Source organism: Dryobates pubescens, chromosome 4 (assembly GCF_014839835.1).
Source record: "Dryobates pubescens isolate bDryPub1 chromosome 4, bDryPub1.pri, whole genome shotgun sequence".
Classification (NCBI taxonomy): domain Eukaryota; kingdom Metazoa; phylum Chordata; class Aves; order Piciformes; family Picidae; genus Dryobates; species Dryobates pubescens.
Window position 1 is genome coordinate 25,932,801 of NC_071615.1, and position 15,488 is coordinate 25,948,288.

Genomic DNA, 15,488 nt, shown 5'->3' on the forward strand with positions numbered 1-15,488 from the left:
ATTTCTTTCTACTGTGAAGTGATAGTTTTTAACCCAGAAGCAGGCCTGTTTCCCTTGTCACTGTTTGTTGTATCTGGCTTCTTCCCACATTCTGCCTTTTCCATGGCTGGTTCAGTTTTTCCTGCCATGCATTCCCTCGTTGACAGCCTGTGCGTTGGGTTTAAGTCCCAAAGCCATCAGCTGTCATTTAAAGAAGCAAAGTACGTGAAAGGAACAAAACTTAAACCTTATGACGTATATATCTATATAACCAAATAAGTGTACATACATATAATGTTTATTTTAATCTGAACTGGTTTCCTTTCCATATTTCTTAGAGTGACAGGCTCTGGCAAGCTTTACATTCTCAGTGTGTCATTGTCTGATTTAATTTTTTACTAGCAAGATTACAGAGACGTTACTCAGTTTGCTGTTTTAGTCAGAAATCAGGCAGGGCAGATGCTTGATGTGCCTACAAAACTGTGCCATGGCAGATGGATTAAAGTCATTAATTGTTGGCTGAACATGAGCCAGCATGTGCACAGGTGGCCAAGAAGGCCACCAGCATCCTGGCCTGGATTAGCAACAGTGTGGACAGCAGGACCAGGGACATGATTGTGCCCCTGCACTCAGCACTGGTGAGGATGCACCTTGAGTAATAGGTTCAGTTTTGGGTCCCTCACTCCAAGAAGGACATTGAAGTGCTCTAGCAGGTCCAGAGAATGGCAACAAAGCTGGAGAAAGGTCTGGTGAGGTGTGGCTGAGGGAACTGGGATTATTTAGTTTGGAGAAAAGGAAACTGAGGGGAGACCTTATTGCTTTCTACAACTCTCTCCAAGAAGGTTGAAGTGAGATGGGGGTCAGTCTGTTTTCCCTAGTACCAGGTGATAGAAAAAGAGGATATAGCCTCAAATTAGACCAGGCCAGGTTTAGGGTGGATATAAAAAGAAACTGTCAGGGTTTTCAAAGACTAGAACAGGCTTCCCAGAGAGGTGGGTGAATCCCCTTCCCTGGAGGTGTTTCAAAGAGGCAGAGACGTGATGCTGAGGGACATGGTAGAGTTAGAGAATGGTTGGACTGGGTGATCTGAAAGGTCTTTTCCAACCAAAACAATTCTGTGCTTGTATGATTCTAAGTTATCATTGCCTCCTTTTTAATGACACAACCTATAACCAGGGACAGCATAAAATGCATACATTATATTAACTTCTTCCAGCTGTATATCCTCTAGTTTGTGTCATGTTTCTGTTGAGTGCTTGGTGCAAAGTTAAATCCACGGTTTTAACTACTGGAAGAAGAGCTGGATGAATGTTATTTTACTCTTAAAATAGTTTAACCATTATTGGCTTTCAATCCATCATTTCTTTGAAACTGGGTGGCACAGCTGGTCTCTTTACATTACTACTTATCTTATCTAGTGGTACTTCTCTTCCACAGCCTAAGGCAGCTGATTTTGCTTTGTTTATATTTTTGGGGGTTTTGTCCTCTGTAGGGTGGTTGAGTTTGCTTGCTTGGTTTGTTTGTTTTTTTTTTGTAACTTTGTTTTGGTTTGGCTTTTCAATTTGTTTTTAAGATAAACTCTTTCTCCTTAATTTTCTCTGTAAGATCAAGCTTCTGGTAAAGTAGAACCACAGAATTGTTTTGTTTGGAAAAGACCTTTAAGATCATTGAGCCCAACCATTCTCTATCAAGGCTAAACCATGTTGCTTAGCACCACATTTGTGCCTTAATTTCCTCTTGTCCTATCACATCTTCCTAGGAAGAAGAAACCAATATCCACCTCACTCCAGCCTCCTTTCAGAGAGTTGTATAGAGCCAGAAGGTGTCTCCTCAGCCTCCTTTTCTCCAATCTAAACAACCCTAGTTCCTTCAGCTGCTCCTCACCAGACCTGTTCTCCAGACCCTTCACCAGCTTTGTTGCCATTCTCTGAACTCATTCCAGCACCTCAATGTGTTTCTTGGAGTGAGTGACTCAAAATTCAACCCACTTCTCAAGGTGTGGCCTCACTTGTGCTGCATCCATGGGGACAATCACTGCCCTGGTTCTGCTTGTCACAAAAAAAAAAGAGTGATCTCTGGGTTTTTGCCTTTCTAAGCAACATGTAATCGAAGGTACTGATGGATTAGTGCCCATCTACCTTATATAATAGGGATGCAATACATTAGACCCAGTTATTTTGAGGACTTCACGAGTTTTGTAAATCACTCTTATGGTCAATTTCATCATTTGAGGCTAATTTTGGAATTTTTCAGACAATTGGCAAACACTATTTGAGCTCCAAAATCTGCCAGACTATTCTGCAGTAAATTCTGCTTCCAGGGAAGTGCGACGCCTTGCAAAGTTTAGGCTCTTTGCCTCTGCAGGAAAAGAAGTATGGAGTAAGTTATTGATCTGCTTGATTGTTGTGTTTCCAGTACAGAATGTGGCTTGGTTTTGTGCCTGTGGATTGAGCTGAAGGACCTGTGTCTAATTTAGAGGTTTTTGGAGTAAAAAAGGTGTGTCCACAAAACAAGTTTGGGTGGAATAGTCGGCACACTTCAAATTCACACCCTGAATGACTTTGCCTGTGGAGACATGCCTGAAGTGTTCCCAGCAAGTGATACAAATCTGCCAGATTTGTCTAGGATATTGAAAAGCTAAATTTTAAGATATGGAGGTGTTAGGTAACAGATTATTTGGAATGTGTGTGGGTGTCTCTTCTGGCTGTCTGAATGAATGTGAAGGGAGAAATCTGAAGGTACACATCTGAGCAACTCCAAGGGGAAGTTCAAGTTTTGTGCATAAAACTTTAGTTTCTCCTGGCAAACAGCCAGGCTTGGGTCTGCATAAAAAAAAGTGGGACGGTTTTAATGGTCACTTGTAAGAAACGTCATCACAAGTGGACTCCAAACCGTTTTCTGCTGTTCAGAGTTCTAAAATGTTTTGTTCTTTTGATCCAAGTAGTCTTACTCACACATGCAAATATAGTTAAGTATTTGAACATGCAGATACCCAATCACAAAGTAAATGGTTGCCTTACCAACTGCACCGTGTTCTGCTGATGTCTCCCCAGCTGAAGGTGGATTTCAGTTAGTGCCAATTTTGGTTTTATTTTTAATATGAAATAGAATTATAGAATGGTTTGGGCTGGAAGGGACCTTAATGGTCATCTAGCTCCAGTTCCCTCAGCCTGTCTTCACAGCAGGAGTGCTCCATCCCTCTGATCATCTTCGTGACCATTCTCTGGACCCACTGTAACAGTTTAATGTCCTCCTTGTGTAGGAGGCTGGCCACAGTACTCCAGGTGGGTCAGTGATCTGGAAAAGAAAATCCCACTGTTGGCTTTACCTGAGCATGAGACTGGATCAGATGACCTCTAGATGTACCTGTCAACCTGAACTGTTTTACAAGTCAATACAATTCAGGACTGGACCTGCCAGCTCAAAACCAAGGACCACGGTGTTGCTAAAGCTGATGCTATGGAGTTGGCTTGCCTTTTAAATTCCAGTTTAGTAGTTCAGAAGATGAAAATAATCACTGCTGCATTCTAACATTCTTGGTTTTTTTCAGTCACCTACTGGTACAATTTGGAAAACACTGTTAATAAAAGAAAATAATTTGTCAAACAAAAGTCTGAAGGGCTCAATCAGACTGGACTCTTCAGTTTGTTGTGTAAGCACTGATGGTTCTAATCAGTAGAAATATTTGTTATGCTGCAGGTTGCTGTCACAATTCCAAGTCTTTACAGAACCATAGAATGGTAGGGGCTGGAAGGCACCTCTATTGAAGGTCAAGTCTAAAGCCCTATGCCAAAGTAGGGTCACCTAGGGCATATTGCACAGGAAGGTTTTTAAAGCCTCCAGAGAAGGAGACTCCACAACCTCTCTGAGCAGCCTGGTCCAGTGCTCTGACACCTTCACAGTAAAGATTTTTTTTTTTCCTCTCATGGTGAGGTGGAACTTTCTGGGTTCTAGTTTGTGTCCATTGCCTCTTGTCCTATCACAGGACCCCACTGAAAAGAGACTGTCCCTTTCTTGATACTCACCCTTAAGGTATTTGTGAACATTAATAATATCTCCTCTCAGCCTTCTCTTCTCTTTACCCTAAACAGCCCTAGGTCTCTCAGCCTTTCCTTGTTAAGTAGATGTTCTGGTCCCTTCATCATTCTTGTAGCCTCTGATGGACTTTCTCCATTAGTTCCTTGTCCCTTTTGAGCTGGGGAATGCAGAACTGGACACAATACTCCAAATATGGTCTCACCAGGGCAGAGGGAAAAGAGAACCTCCCTGACCTGCTGGCCACGCTCTTCTTAATGCACCCTGGGATACTACTGGCCTTTTGGCCATGAGGGCATATTCATGTCCCATGGATAACTTCCTGTCCACCAGCACTCCCAGGTTGTTCATGGAGCTGCTTTCCAGCAGGTCAACACCAAACCTGTACTGGTGCAGGGGTTTATTCCTCCCTAGGTGCAGAGGTTCCCTTTTGCCCAACTCTCCACATCTCTCTGAATGGCAGCACAACCTGCATGGTGTCAGCCGCTCCTCCCAGTTTGGTGTTGTCAGTAAACTCGCTGAGGGTACACTGTGTCCTCTCATCCAGGTGGTTGCTCACATACTCTTCCCTCTGCTATTCCCTGTGTTTGCTACTTGAAAAAAGCCTTCTGGAGTCCTCAGTTCTACCTCTTAGAAACCATATTTTGAAAGGACAGACCAGAAAGCTAATTAAGAGTATCAGTACAGTGCTAGGTACTCTCCATCACCTCACCATTAGCTTTCAGATCGAAATGCCACGCAGGAGCTGTTTTTCCAAATCAGTTTTCTACTTATCTTAATAGGGTTGTGCTTCTCTTACGGCCCAACCAACTTCTGTGCCTTTGAAGTGTCACTCTTCTCAGACCTTTTACTTTCTGTTGTTTAAGTGACTGCAGCCTTACTCTGCACTTGGTGTACTTCAGACCAGGTGCCTGATCTCTCCTGTGGAGCATGGAATGATTGGCTGTTTGGGGATTTTTGGGGATGTGATGTTTCAGGCTTCAATTTCACTTTTTTCGTTTTTAGGTATACTTAAAACACATTCTGGAAGGTGTCGAGAAGCAAGTCCTGGGGTCTGCATGTTCATAAAAAGCATGAGCTGCTTCTCCACAACTCCAAAGATGTGGCTCTTTCCCATGCACAACGGCCACCTTTTACTAGCCCAAAAGCTCCCTAAAAGTTAATAGCCCAGCTGATACTTCAGGTTATTCAAACTTACCAAGATGCTTGTCTGTATTTTGAGAAAGAATTTCAGCTTCTTTCCACCCTTTTGTGTCAAATTTGCACTTGCTCATCATACGCTACCTTGATCAAGATGTCTATCATAACAAAGCATAAAGTGTTTTGAGTTGGAAGGGACCATAAAGATCATCTAGTTCCAACCCCTGGCCATGGGCAGGGGCACTATCCACTAGACCAGGTTGCTCAAGGTCTCATCCATTCCATGATGGATACCTGTTTTCAACACTTGCAGGCTTGGAGCCTCCACGGCTCCTCTGGGTAACTTGTTCCAGTGCCCCACCATGCTCATGGGGAAAAATTTCCTCATAATGTCTCATCTACATACAGCTTCTTCCAGTTTGAAGCCATTACCCCTCGTCCTCTCACTCCATGCCTTTGTCAAAAGTCCCTCTCCAGCTGTCCTGTAGGTCTTCACATGTTGTGGGAGTCCTTCATTTAGGCTGTTTACTCATCAAGAAAAAATGGTATGGGTGCTTCTCCTGGTTTGTTTTTTCTCAGTAGTGAAAAATACAAAAGAGAAGCCTGTTATTAACAAACTGAGATGTCAAAACAAATAATTAGATTTCCAACACATTTCCTTAAACAAACAAAGGAGCAGACTTGAAAAAAACAACCCTACAATCTAGTATAATTTCTTTTGAGACAGCCCTTAAAGAGAGAAATCCTTACTGGATTGTTTAATCAGTCTGTATGTGCAAGCCTACAACTTCCAAAGGTGTTCTTCCCTTCAGAAATTTTTCTGTATCCTTAGAGCTTCAGGATTTAGAGGAATAAAACATGAAATAATTACTTTTGAGTAAGGGGATGAACTTCAAGCTTCTGCTATGGAGCCATCAACACAAGGACTTGGAGCTTGGTCCAGAGGAGGCCACAAGGATCAGAGGACTAGAGCACCTCTCCTCTAAAGAGAGGTTGGGGGAGTTTGGGCTGTTCGGCCTGGAGGATAGAAGGCTCCAGGGGGACCTAACAGCAGCCTTCTGGTATTTGATGGAGGCTACAGGAGAGCTGGAAAGGAACTTCTGACAAAGGTGTGGAGTGACAGGACGAAGGGTAATGGCTTCAAACTGGAAGAAGATGGATTGAGATGATATGTTAGGAGGAAATTCTTCCCTGCAAAGGTGGTGAGGCACTGGAACGGGCCACCCAGAGGAGCTGTGGAGGCTCCAAGCCTGGAAGTGTTTAGAGCTAGGTGGGATGAGTCCTTGAGGAACCTGTTCTAGCAGGAGGTGTCCCTGCCTGTGACAAGGGGCCTGGATGATCTTTAATGTCCCTTCCAACCCAAACCGTTCTCTGATTCTGTACTGAACCCTACTCGCTGCGAAGAATCTTCTTTCTGTATTGAAATTAAATCCCTTGCTGAGTTTCACCTGCTGCCTCTTGTACTTCACGTAGCACAGGTTAGTGTGTCTCCCTAGAAGGGCTAGAACAGGGCTAGACTAGGGCTTTTGTGGTGACCCAGGTTGAGCTCTGGTTTGCATACAAAAGCCAACAGTTCAGGGAATTATGCCTTTTACACATGGGTGAAGCTCTTGAAGTGACTCATGCAGTGTTGATAAGACCTAGAGACAGGTAAGAACGTGAAACATGCTTAAAGGGTCTGTTTAGGAATTCAGGAGCCTTCATGTATAATCATAGAATGATAGGGGTAGTAAGAGACCTCCAGAGATCATTGAGTCCATCCCCCCTGCCAAAGCAGTATCACCTAGGGCAGGTCACACAGGAATGCATCCTGGTGGGTCTTGAAAGTTTCCAGAGAAGGAATCTCCACAACCTCTCTAGGTAGCCTGCTCTATGATTCCATCACCCTCACAGCAAAGAAGCTTCTCTTCATGTTGAGGTGGAACTTCCTGTTCCAGTGTATAACTGTTGCCCTCATCCTATCAGAGAGCCACATTAAAAAGAGACACATGTAATATGCTTAAAAGTGGTTGATACTGGAACATGCCTTGAAGCCTTAGTCTTGTACTAGTGATAGGAGATGGAAAATGGCTGTGATTAACTAGTGACCAGAATCATAGAATGGTTTATGTTGAAAGGGACCTTTAAAAGTCATCTGGTCTACTTCGCCCACCTACCCCATAGTGAGCAAGGACATCTTTCATAGCTTCATAGAATGGTTTGGAATGGAATGGACCTTAAAGATCACCTAGTTACAACCTACTGCCATGAGCAGGGATGCCTTCCACTAGACCAGATTGCTCTAACCTGGCTTTGAACACCTCCAGGTAGAGGGCATCCACGCCTTCCCTGGGCAGCCTGTTCCAATGTCTCACCATCCTCACTGTAAAGAATTTCTTTCTAATATTTGGTCTAAGTCTACCCTCCTTGTATCTTTCATTGTTAATATCTTTATCAGGTTGCTCAGAGCCCCATCCAACCTGACCTTGAATGTTTCCAGAGATGGAGTATCTACCACCTCTCTGGGCACCCTGGGACAGCTTTTTATCATCTTCAGTGTAGTGTCAAGAAACTCATATCTAGGCAGAGTCTCCCTCTTTTAGTTTAAACCCATCACCCCTTGTCCTGTCCATATATGAGTATATACAATTGGGAATGGCTGCAGTGGGGTATGTCAGGAGAACTGAACAGTCCTACACCAGCTTGTTTGTCTCACACTGGGAACTAATATAGACTAGTTAAAAATGGTTGCTGCTGCTGGTTTGCTGCTCACTGCACCACTGCAGAGCAATCTCAAGATGATTTGGAGATAGTGCTGTTCAGTATGTTCAGCAGTGGTACTGACAGCAACACTGAGAGCATGCTCAGCAAGTTTGCAGATGATACCAAGCTGAGTGGTGTGATTTATAAGGCTGAAGGACGAGTGCCACCCAGAGGGACCTAGACAAACTGGAGAGGTGGGCTGAGGAGAACTGCACTTAGGTACCTACAGCTTGATAACTTCACCTGGAAATAGAGGGCAGCTTTGAAATCACAGCAGAGGAATCACAGAATGCCAGGTTGGAAGGGACCCCAAGGATCATCTGGTCCAGCCTTTCTAGCTGATAGTGTTGAAATGAGGTGGCCCAACACCCTGCCAAGCTGGATCTTAAAACTGTGCAGTGTAGGGGAATCCACTGCTTCCCTTGAGAGATGATTCCAGCATCTGACTGTTCTCATGGGGAAACATTTTCTTCTGGAGTCCAATAGGAATCTCCCCAGCAGTAACTTCTACCCATCGCCCTTGGTCTTCTAATGGAACTCCTTGTAAAAAGGGAGTCTCCTGGTTGCCACCCTTCATGTACTAGTCCATGGTGGTAAGGTCTTGACCATGATTTTCCATGAATGTCTCTGGGCTGTTAACAGAAGTTGGGTCTAAATATAGGAGAGAGATCTGGTAGATGAGGCCATTGATTTCCATGTCACTTTCAAGCCTGTTTTGAAGTCAGGCAATGGATGTGTATGGTATGGATGGCTTGTTTTCATGTGCTTGGTAGTTGTAGTAAATCTACTGGAAACTCTCTGGAAGGGTTTAGAGTAGGTTCGTAAGAGGGTGTCCTCAAGGTTTGCATTTAGGGTGCTGGAAGGAAAATGCTACAAGGAAATTCCTAACAGTTTCTAAGTAACAAAGTTCTTAGCTACAGCTGAACATTTGGTTGCCTTGTGCTGTGTAGAATTCTGTAAGGTAAAAGCTGATGGTGTGGTGAATGTGCTGGAGGGGAGGGATGCCATCCAGTAACACCTGAGCAGGCTTGAGAGATGGTCAGTGCCAACCTCATGAAGTTCAACAAAGCCAAGTGCAAGGCCTTGCACCTGGATGTGGGACAGTCCCAAGCACAAATCTACAAACACAGCTGTCCAGAAGTTAACTTACAAGGATTCCAGTTGGTGTCTTTGCAGAGCCTCAGTCTAGCCTACCTCAGCCTTTTCAATCCATTAGGTTCCCTTTCCTGGAGAGGTACTAGAAGTGCTTAAAGCAAAGATGAATGGTCCCCCTGATTTGTAGTTAGAATCACTGGTGTTTGGTGTCTGTTTTAATTTACTGTTTTACATTTTTTGAGATGGTGTTGCCCACATCTGATTTGAAGGAATTCAAGTAATTAGCTGCAAAAGGTATTAAAATAATGTATCCATCTTTGTTAGATGTTGAATAAAGGTATCCATTGAGGACAAGAAAGCTGGGGAGGGGTTTGGAGCACAAGCCCTATGAGGAGAGGCTGAGGGAGCTGGCTTGCTTAGCCTGGAGAAGAGGAGGCTCAGGGGAGACCTTATTGCTCTCTACAACGACCTGAAGGGAGGTTGTAGCCAGGTGGGGGTTGGTCTCTTCTCCCAGGCAACCAGCACCAGAACAAGAGGACACAGTCTCAAGCTGCACCAGGGGAGGTTTAGGCTGGATGTTAGGAAGAAGTTCTTCATAGAGAGAGTGATTGGCCATTGGAATGTGCTGCCCAGGGAGGTGGTGGAGTCACCATCACTGGAGGTGTTTAGGAAGAGACTGGATGGGGGGCTTGGTGCCATGGTTTAGTTGATGAGATGGTGTTGGGTGATAGGTTGGCCTCGATGATCTCAAAGGTCTCTTCCAACCTGGTTAATTCCATTCTATTCTATAATGTCTGCCCTCACTCTAACTTCCTCTGTAAGCAGTGGCATCAGATTTGCTAATGCTATTGTGTCTCTTGCAGGATAATCATGGGTCAGACAGGAAAAAAGTCTGAGAAGGGACCAATCTGTTGGCGAAAACGTGTGAAATCAGAGTACATGAGGCTGAGGCAGCTCAAGAGGTTCCGCCGTGCGGATGAGGTAAAGGTATGTCACCTGCTGGTGCTGGGGCTTAAAAATACGGTGCAAAAACTCATTTTCTTCTGCAGAATGAGTTGTCCTGCAGTAGCCATCAACTGGCTGAAAACTTGTCTTAATGCTGTGACTTTAGAAACAGGTTTGATGCATTTATATCTGACTGAATCATGGAATTGTTTTGGTTGGAAAAGACCTCCAAGACCATTGAGTCCAACCATCAATGCAACACCACCATGGCCATTAAATCATGTCCCAGTGTGCCATGTCCACGTGTGTCTGGAACACCTCCAGGGACAGTGACTTTACCATCTCCTTGGGCAGCCTGTTCCAATGTCTAACCACTCTCACAGGAAAGAAATTTTTCTCAATATCCAACCTAAACCTCCCCTGGCACAATTTCATAGAATCTTAGAATCATAGAATCAATAAGGTTGGAAAAGACCTCAAAGATCCTTAAGTCCAACCTGTCAACCAGCACCTCATGACTACTAAACCATGGCACCAAGTGCCACGTCCAATCCCTTTTTGAACACCTCCAGGGACAGTGACTCCACCACCTCCCTGGGCAGCACATTCCAATGGGTAACAACTCTCTCTGTGAAGAACTTTCTCCTCACCTCAAGCCTAAACTTCCCCTGGCACAGCTTGAGACCGTGTCCCTTGTTCTGGTGCTGGTTGCCTGGGAGAAGAGACCAACCCCCACGTGGCTACAACCTCCCTTCAGGTCGTTGTAGAGAGCAATAAGGTCTCCCCTGAGCCTCCTCAGGCCATTTCCTCTTGTTCTATCACCTGATAGAACCTCAGTTCAACCTCAGGGAGTTGTAGAGAGCAATGAAGTCTCCCTTCACCACCCTCCTCCCCTTGCATGTTAAGCAGTAGAAGATACCGTGGAGAGCGAGAGTGGCAAGTTCTTCAGCCACATACTCTTTTCTAATTCCATTTAGCATTTAATTCCATGCTAAACCTCTGAGCTTTTAACCATGAGAACGTGGTTTGAGTTAAAGGGATAATGAACTATTCTAAGCCTGACATTGAACTAATATTTGGATGGCTGAGTTTTGAGCACTTTATCCTCTCTGCTTTTATGTAGCTGGTTATTAACTGTTGCAGCGTGTTAAGACACCAGCAGGTGAATTCAGAGCCTTCCATTGGATTGGTAACTTTTTTACCCTTGTGGTTTGGGTTTTTTTTAGGGTATGTTTAACTCTAACCGCCAGAAGATCCTGGAAAGAACAGAAATCTTAAACCAAGAGTGGAAACAACGTAGGATACAGCCTGTTCACATCATGACTTCTGTGAGCTCATTGCGCGGGACCAGGGAGGTTGGTTAACATGTGTTGTGGTAATTCCCCTTGCGAGGTCCCTAGCACGCTTCTGTTTTATTCCTGCAAACTTGGCTGTTCTTGCTTTTTCTTTTTCAGCATGATGTGACTTGGCAGCTGCAAATATTTCATAGGAGCCTCTTAAAGAGTTTATTTATTGCTTACTTTGATTGTAGAACTTTTGGAAAGCAATCGGTGCATAGCAGGCTACCTGTGGTGGTTTAAGCCTTAACTGGGCCATGAAAGCTCAGATGGGGGCAAGGCTGAGAATCCCTTCCCTGTTTCCCCCCCTCATCTTCCCCAATAGAGAGTGGAAAAAAAAGGGAGGGGAGCAAATCCACCAAGAAATAATTTGGGTTTGGCTTGGAAGTAGAGAGGCAAAGAATTTTTCTTTACACAGTATATACATATATATATATACACTTATTTATATAACCATGACAGGCAGGGTTCACAAGGGTAAGAAACAAGGATGGATGGGAAAAGGAAAAAGTGTGGAAGCAGCAGGGAGGACCACGTGGCAGGAGAGTAGCAAGCCAGCAGCAACTCTCTTTCATCCCCACAAAGCGGAAGGAGGAGAGAGAGCAATGGCTGCAATGTCCTCCCCTGCTGGACAAGGAGTAGGGGGCAGTGGAACAGACCAAGTCAGTTTCCCAGGGCGGAAAACACCCTCCAGAGAGGGCAAAAACTCTCACAAGCTCTCCCGCCCTGTTTTCAGGATGGGCGTAGCCCATCACAGTACCTAGCTTTGAAGGACACACGCAGCAGTGGAACTTCTTTATTTCACGGTGTCACACAGTATCACAGTACATTAGAGGTTGCAAGGAACCTCAAGAGATCATCAAGTCCAACCTCCCTGCCAAAGCATGATTAGAGTAGTCTGCACAGGAATGCATCCAGCTGGGTTTTGAAAGTTTCCAGAGAAGTCCATCCTTGTAGCTCTCCATTGGATTCTCTCCAGCAGCTCTCTGTCTTTCTTGAACTGGGGAGCCCAAAACTGGATGCAGTATTCTGGGTGTGGTCTCACCTTGGATCATACCTCAGCAGCCTTCATCAAACTGGTTTTGTATCCCTGACGTTGGGCATTTAATCTTGCTCCTATTACAGCTGGCCCATGCAGCAGTACAAATGAGTTGTTAACTTTGTTTCTTACTGAGCTTAAGCACATGAAAGCTGTCAACATGGTGACTTGACCAAGGTATCTTTATATTAATTGAACTCAATTAACCACAGAGGCTTTTAGAGAAATTAGCTGAGTTGTTGCACTCTTGTGTTGCACAAGCAGACTGGGTACTAAATGCATGAAAAACACTTCCATGATGGTGATGCAATTTGAGCACCTAAACTGTTTTTTGTGTTGGTAGATTGAAGTTTAAGCTTCCTGTATTCAGCAGATGTTAACTTTTCTTGGTTGCTCTTCAGGCATTTTTCTGAGCTATACCAGTTTGAAGATGTTTTTACAGACTCATATAATGGTTTGGCTTGGGAGGGACCTTAATGATCATCTACTTTCAGCCCCCTGCTAGAGGCAGGGACACCTCTGACTAGACCAGATTGCTCAAGGCCCAATCCAACCTGCCTTTCCACTTAGACATCAAGCCTTTGACTGTCACTGTACAGTACAGTCATAACCCCCAAAGTGACCTCCTTTCAGTAGGATGAGAAGGAAAAGGCTTTTCTGTGAACAAGTTAAAACCAAAACACAACACTTTTCTTCAAGGAAACTTCCCAGATTTTCCTCTTCCTAAAATTACAGTGGGGAGCTGGGGAGGGTGTGTGTCCTAGAGGTGCATTTGTCTGTCTGCATCTTCAAACTCGAAGGACCTTTGAGTGTGTTTTGAAACAAGACTGAATAGGTAGCTACTCCTCTACATCTCTGATAGAGAACTTCTGATAATAATGAGCATGGGTACACATCCAGTGTGGGTGCTTTTGTTAGTAAAGGATAATTATTTTTTTTAGCTTGATTCACTATTTTTGAATGTTAATTTCCTGTCTGAATTGATAGAGCACACAAATTGCTGAATTCAAATCCATTCTCTGCCTCATGAGTCAGAACTCTTATGTTTGATTTAAGATTGCCATGATTTATTAGTGAGAGAAATGAGACAAAGCAGTGGTGAGGGTTTTAAAAGATCACTTTAAATATCTTTCTTGCCTAACATGCTAAACCCTTTTTGAGTTGCACAGGACACTGGCTAGAAGTTTAGTGACCTGATGGAAAGGTTTTGAAAGAGTCTTCATGTGCTTGGTGAGGTTTTCTCTTCTGATCCAGTCAGAATAAACCAGAGACTGCAAGATATCCTGTGCTGGCCTAATAAACATCAAGATGAGCTCCACACTAAAACAATCACAGAATGGTTCAGGTTGGAAGGGACCTTAAAGATCATCTAGTTCCAACCTCTTGCTATGGACAGGGACACCTTCCACTAGACCAGGTTGCTCAAAGCCCCACAGCAGTGGGGCAACAAACTCAGAGTTTAAGTCACTGTAGAATCCTAGGTGGAAGGGAGCTTAAAGATCATTTTGACATTGCCCGTTGGTCAGCATCAGGCTTCTAGTTCCAAAGAGAAAAGTTGGCATTTTGTTTTTTTACTGTTATATTTTTCTTGTGAAATACCTGAAAAATGTGGTCAGTGGTTGCTGGCTAGAAAATGAAACATGAACATGAAATGGGAATAAAGCTCTAGCACAGGACAGTGTCTTGAGTATTGACACACAGAGCAGAACTCTTAATTTCATTTGCTGCAGATGAAAAAGGAAAGAAATGATTCTGGCTTGTGTCATTCTGGTGGTGTGCTGTGATGCTCTTTGTTACATTACTTTGTGTATTTCTTTAGAAATGTGAAGCTCTGTTCATCTTTCCCTTCTGGAAAGGAGAAAGATCTTTTGTCTCCACTTCCTTTTTTCCTTTCAGGTAGCTATGATAGCTGTTCTAAGCTTTGTTTTAACCTGCCTCCAAATCCTCTCTGTTGTACTCTCCCTGGCTTTTCTATGTTCCTCTCTGCTTTTGTTTGTAACCTTTTTTGGTTTTTTTTTCAGATTTCTTCGTGCTGCTGTCTAAATATTTGAGAAAAGTCCATCTGTGTCTGTTAAGTGTTGCACAGATGCAAGAATAACCCACTTGTCTTGTTTCTTTTTCTATAGCAAGTTTATATCTTGGGGGCTACAGAAACCTCTGACTCTCAAACTGCTCCCCCCAGTTCCTGTAGCTGAAAACCTCACTGGCACATCCAGAGTTGTGTATTAAGGGTTAATTTTCATTTCTCTGTTGTAGCAGTGAGGCCTGAGGTTAGGATAAAGATAAACAGCTGATAATGGGGAAACAGGGCAGGAATTAACAAGAGATCTATGGGGTTTATTTACTTCAGATGTCTTGCTGACATTAAAGGAGAATTCTATTAAAAAAAAAAAAGTAGAAATAAGCCATGATTTCTGTGCTGTATTGATCTTAAGCCAGAGGGAATTCAGTTGCCTCTCTGGTGGCCTGAGTAAATACTCAAACCTAGTGCAGCAGCAACAGATACTGAATGAGTTTGGTGATACAGAGCATCATTTGAATAATCTGAAGAGAATACGCTCACAGCCACTTACTCCCCAGTGGAAAAAACCCTCAGCATCTGCTGGCAAATGTTGCGACAGAGAAATAATTCTAGCCTCTTTTTTTCCTGCTAAACCTGTTCTTCTAATTATGCCCTAAAGACCTGATGCATTTCTCAAAGGCTGATATGGACTCATTGTGACAAACACTGAATTTGGTATGTTTTAGACTGCCCTCCTGTGATTTTGGTTTTGTTTCTGATGTTGCTATGTAAGTGTAACTTCAGCCTCTTGTTGCAGTGCTCTGTTACCAGCGACATAGATTTTCCCAAACAAGTCATCCCACTGAAGACTCTTAATGCTGTTGCCTCTGTGCCTATAATGTATTCGTGGTCTCCCCTTCAACAGAATTTTATGGTAAGTTTGAACAAGTGCTGGGAGGAGAACTGTGTGCAGAAAAGGGAAATAAACTAGCTAAAATTTGGTACCAGTTACCCTCCCTGGCTTTTTGGTATTGCTAGTAAGGCAGTAATAATCACAGAATGCCAGCATGGGATGGGTTGGAAGGGACCTCTGAAGATCATCCAGTCCAACCTACAGTAGGTTTGCCCAGGATCACAGCATCTGGGTGGGTTTGGAATCTTTCCATAGAAGGAG

The 15,488-nt window shown here is 43.8% G+C and overlaps 1 protein-coding gene across 4 annotated transcripts in view; it reads left to right on the forward strand.

The window, feature by feature from the left end:
• EZH2 (enhancer of zeste 2 polycomb repressive complex 2 subunit) overlaps positions 1–15,488 on the forward strand; it is a 43,924-nt gene that overhangs the window by 4,801 nt on the left and 23,635 nt on the right. For 2 of the 4 annotated variants that reach the window (XM_054160966.1, XM_054160967.1), the window contains exons 2-4: positions 9,855–9,978; positions 11,163–11,291; positions 15,132–15,248. In XM_054160966.1, the coding sequence (XP_054016941.1) occupies positions 9,862–9,978; positions 11,163–11,291; positions 15,132–15,248 (363 nt within the window). In that variant the 5' untranslated portion in view covers positions 9,855–9,861. The remainder of the gene's footprint in view (positions 1–9,854; positions 9,979–11,162; positions 11,292–15,131; positions 15,249–15,488) is intronic. The other 2 variants (XM_054160969.1, XM_054160970.1) reach the window with 1 other exon arrangement.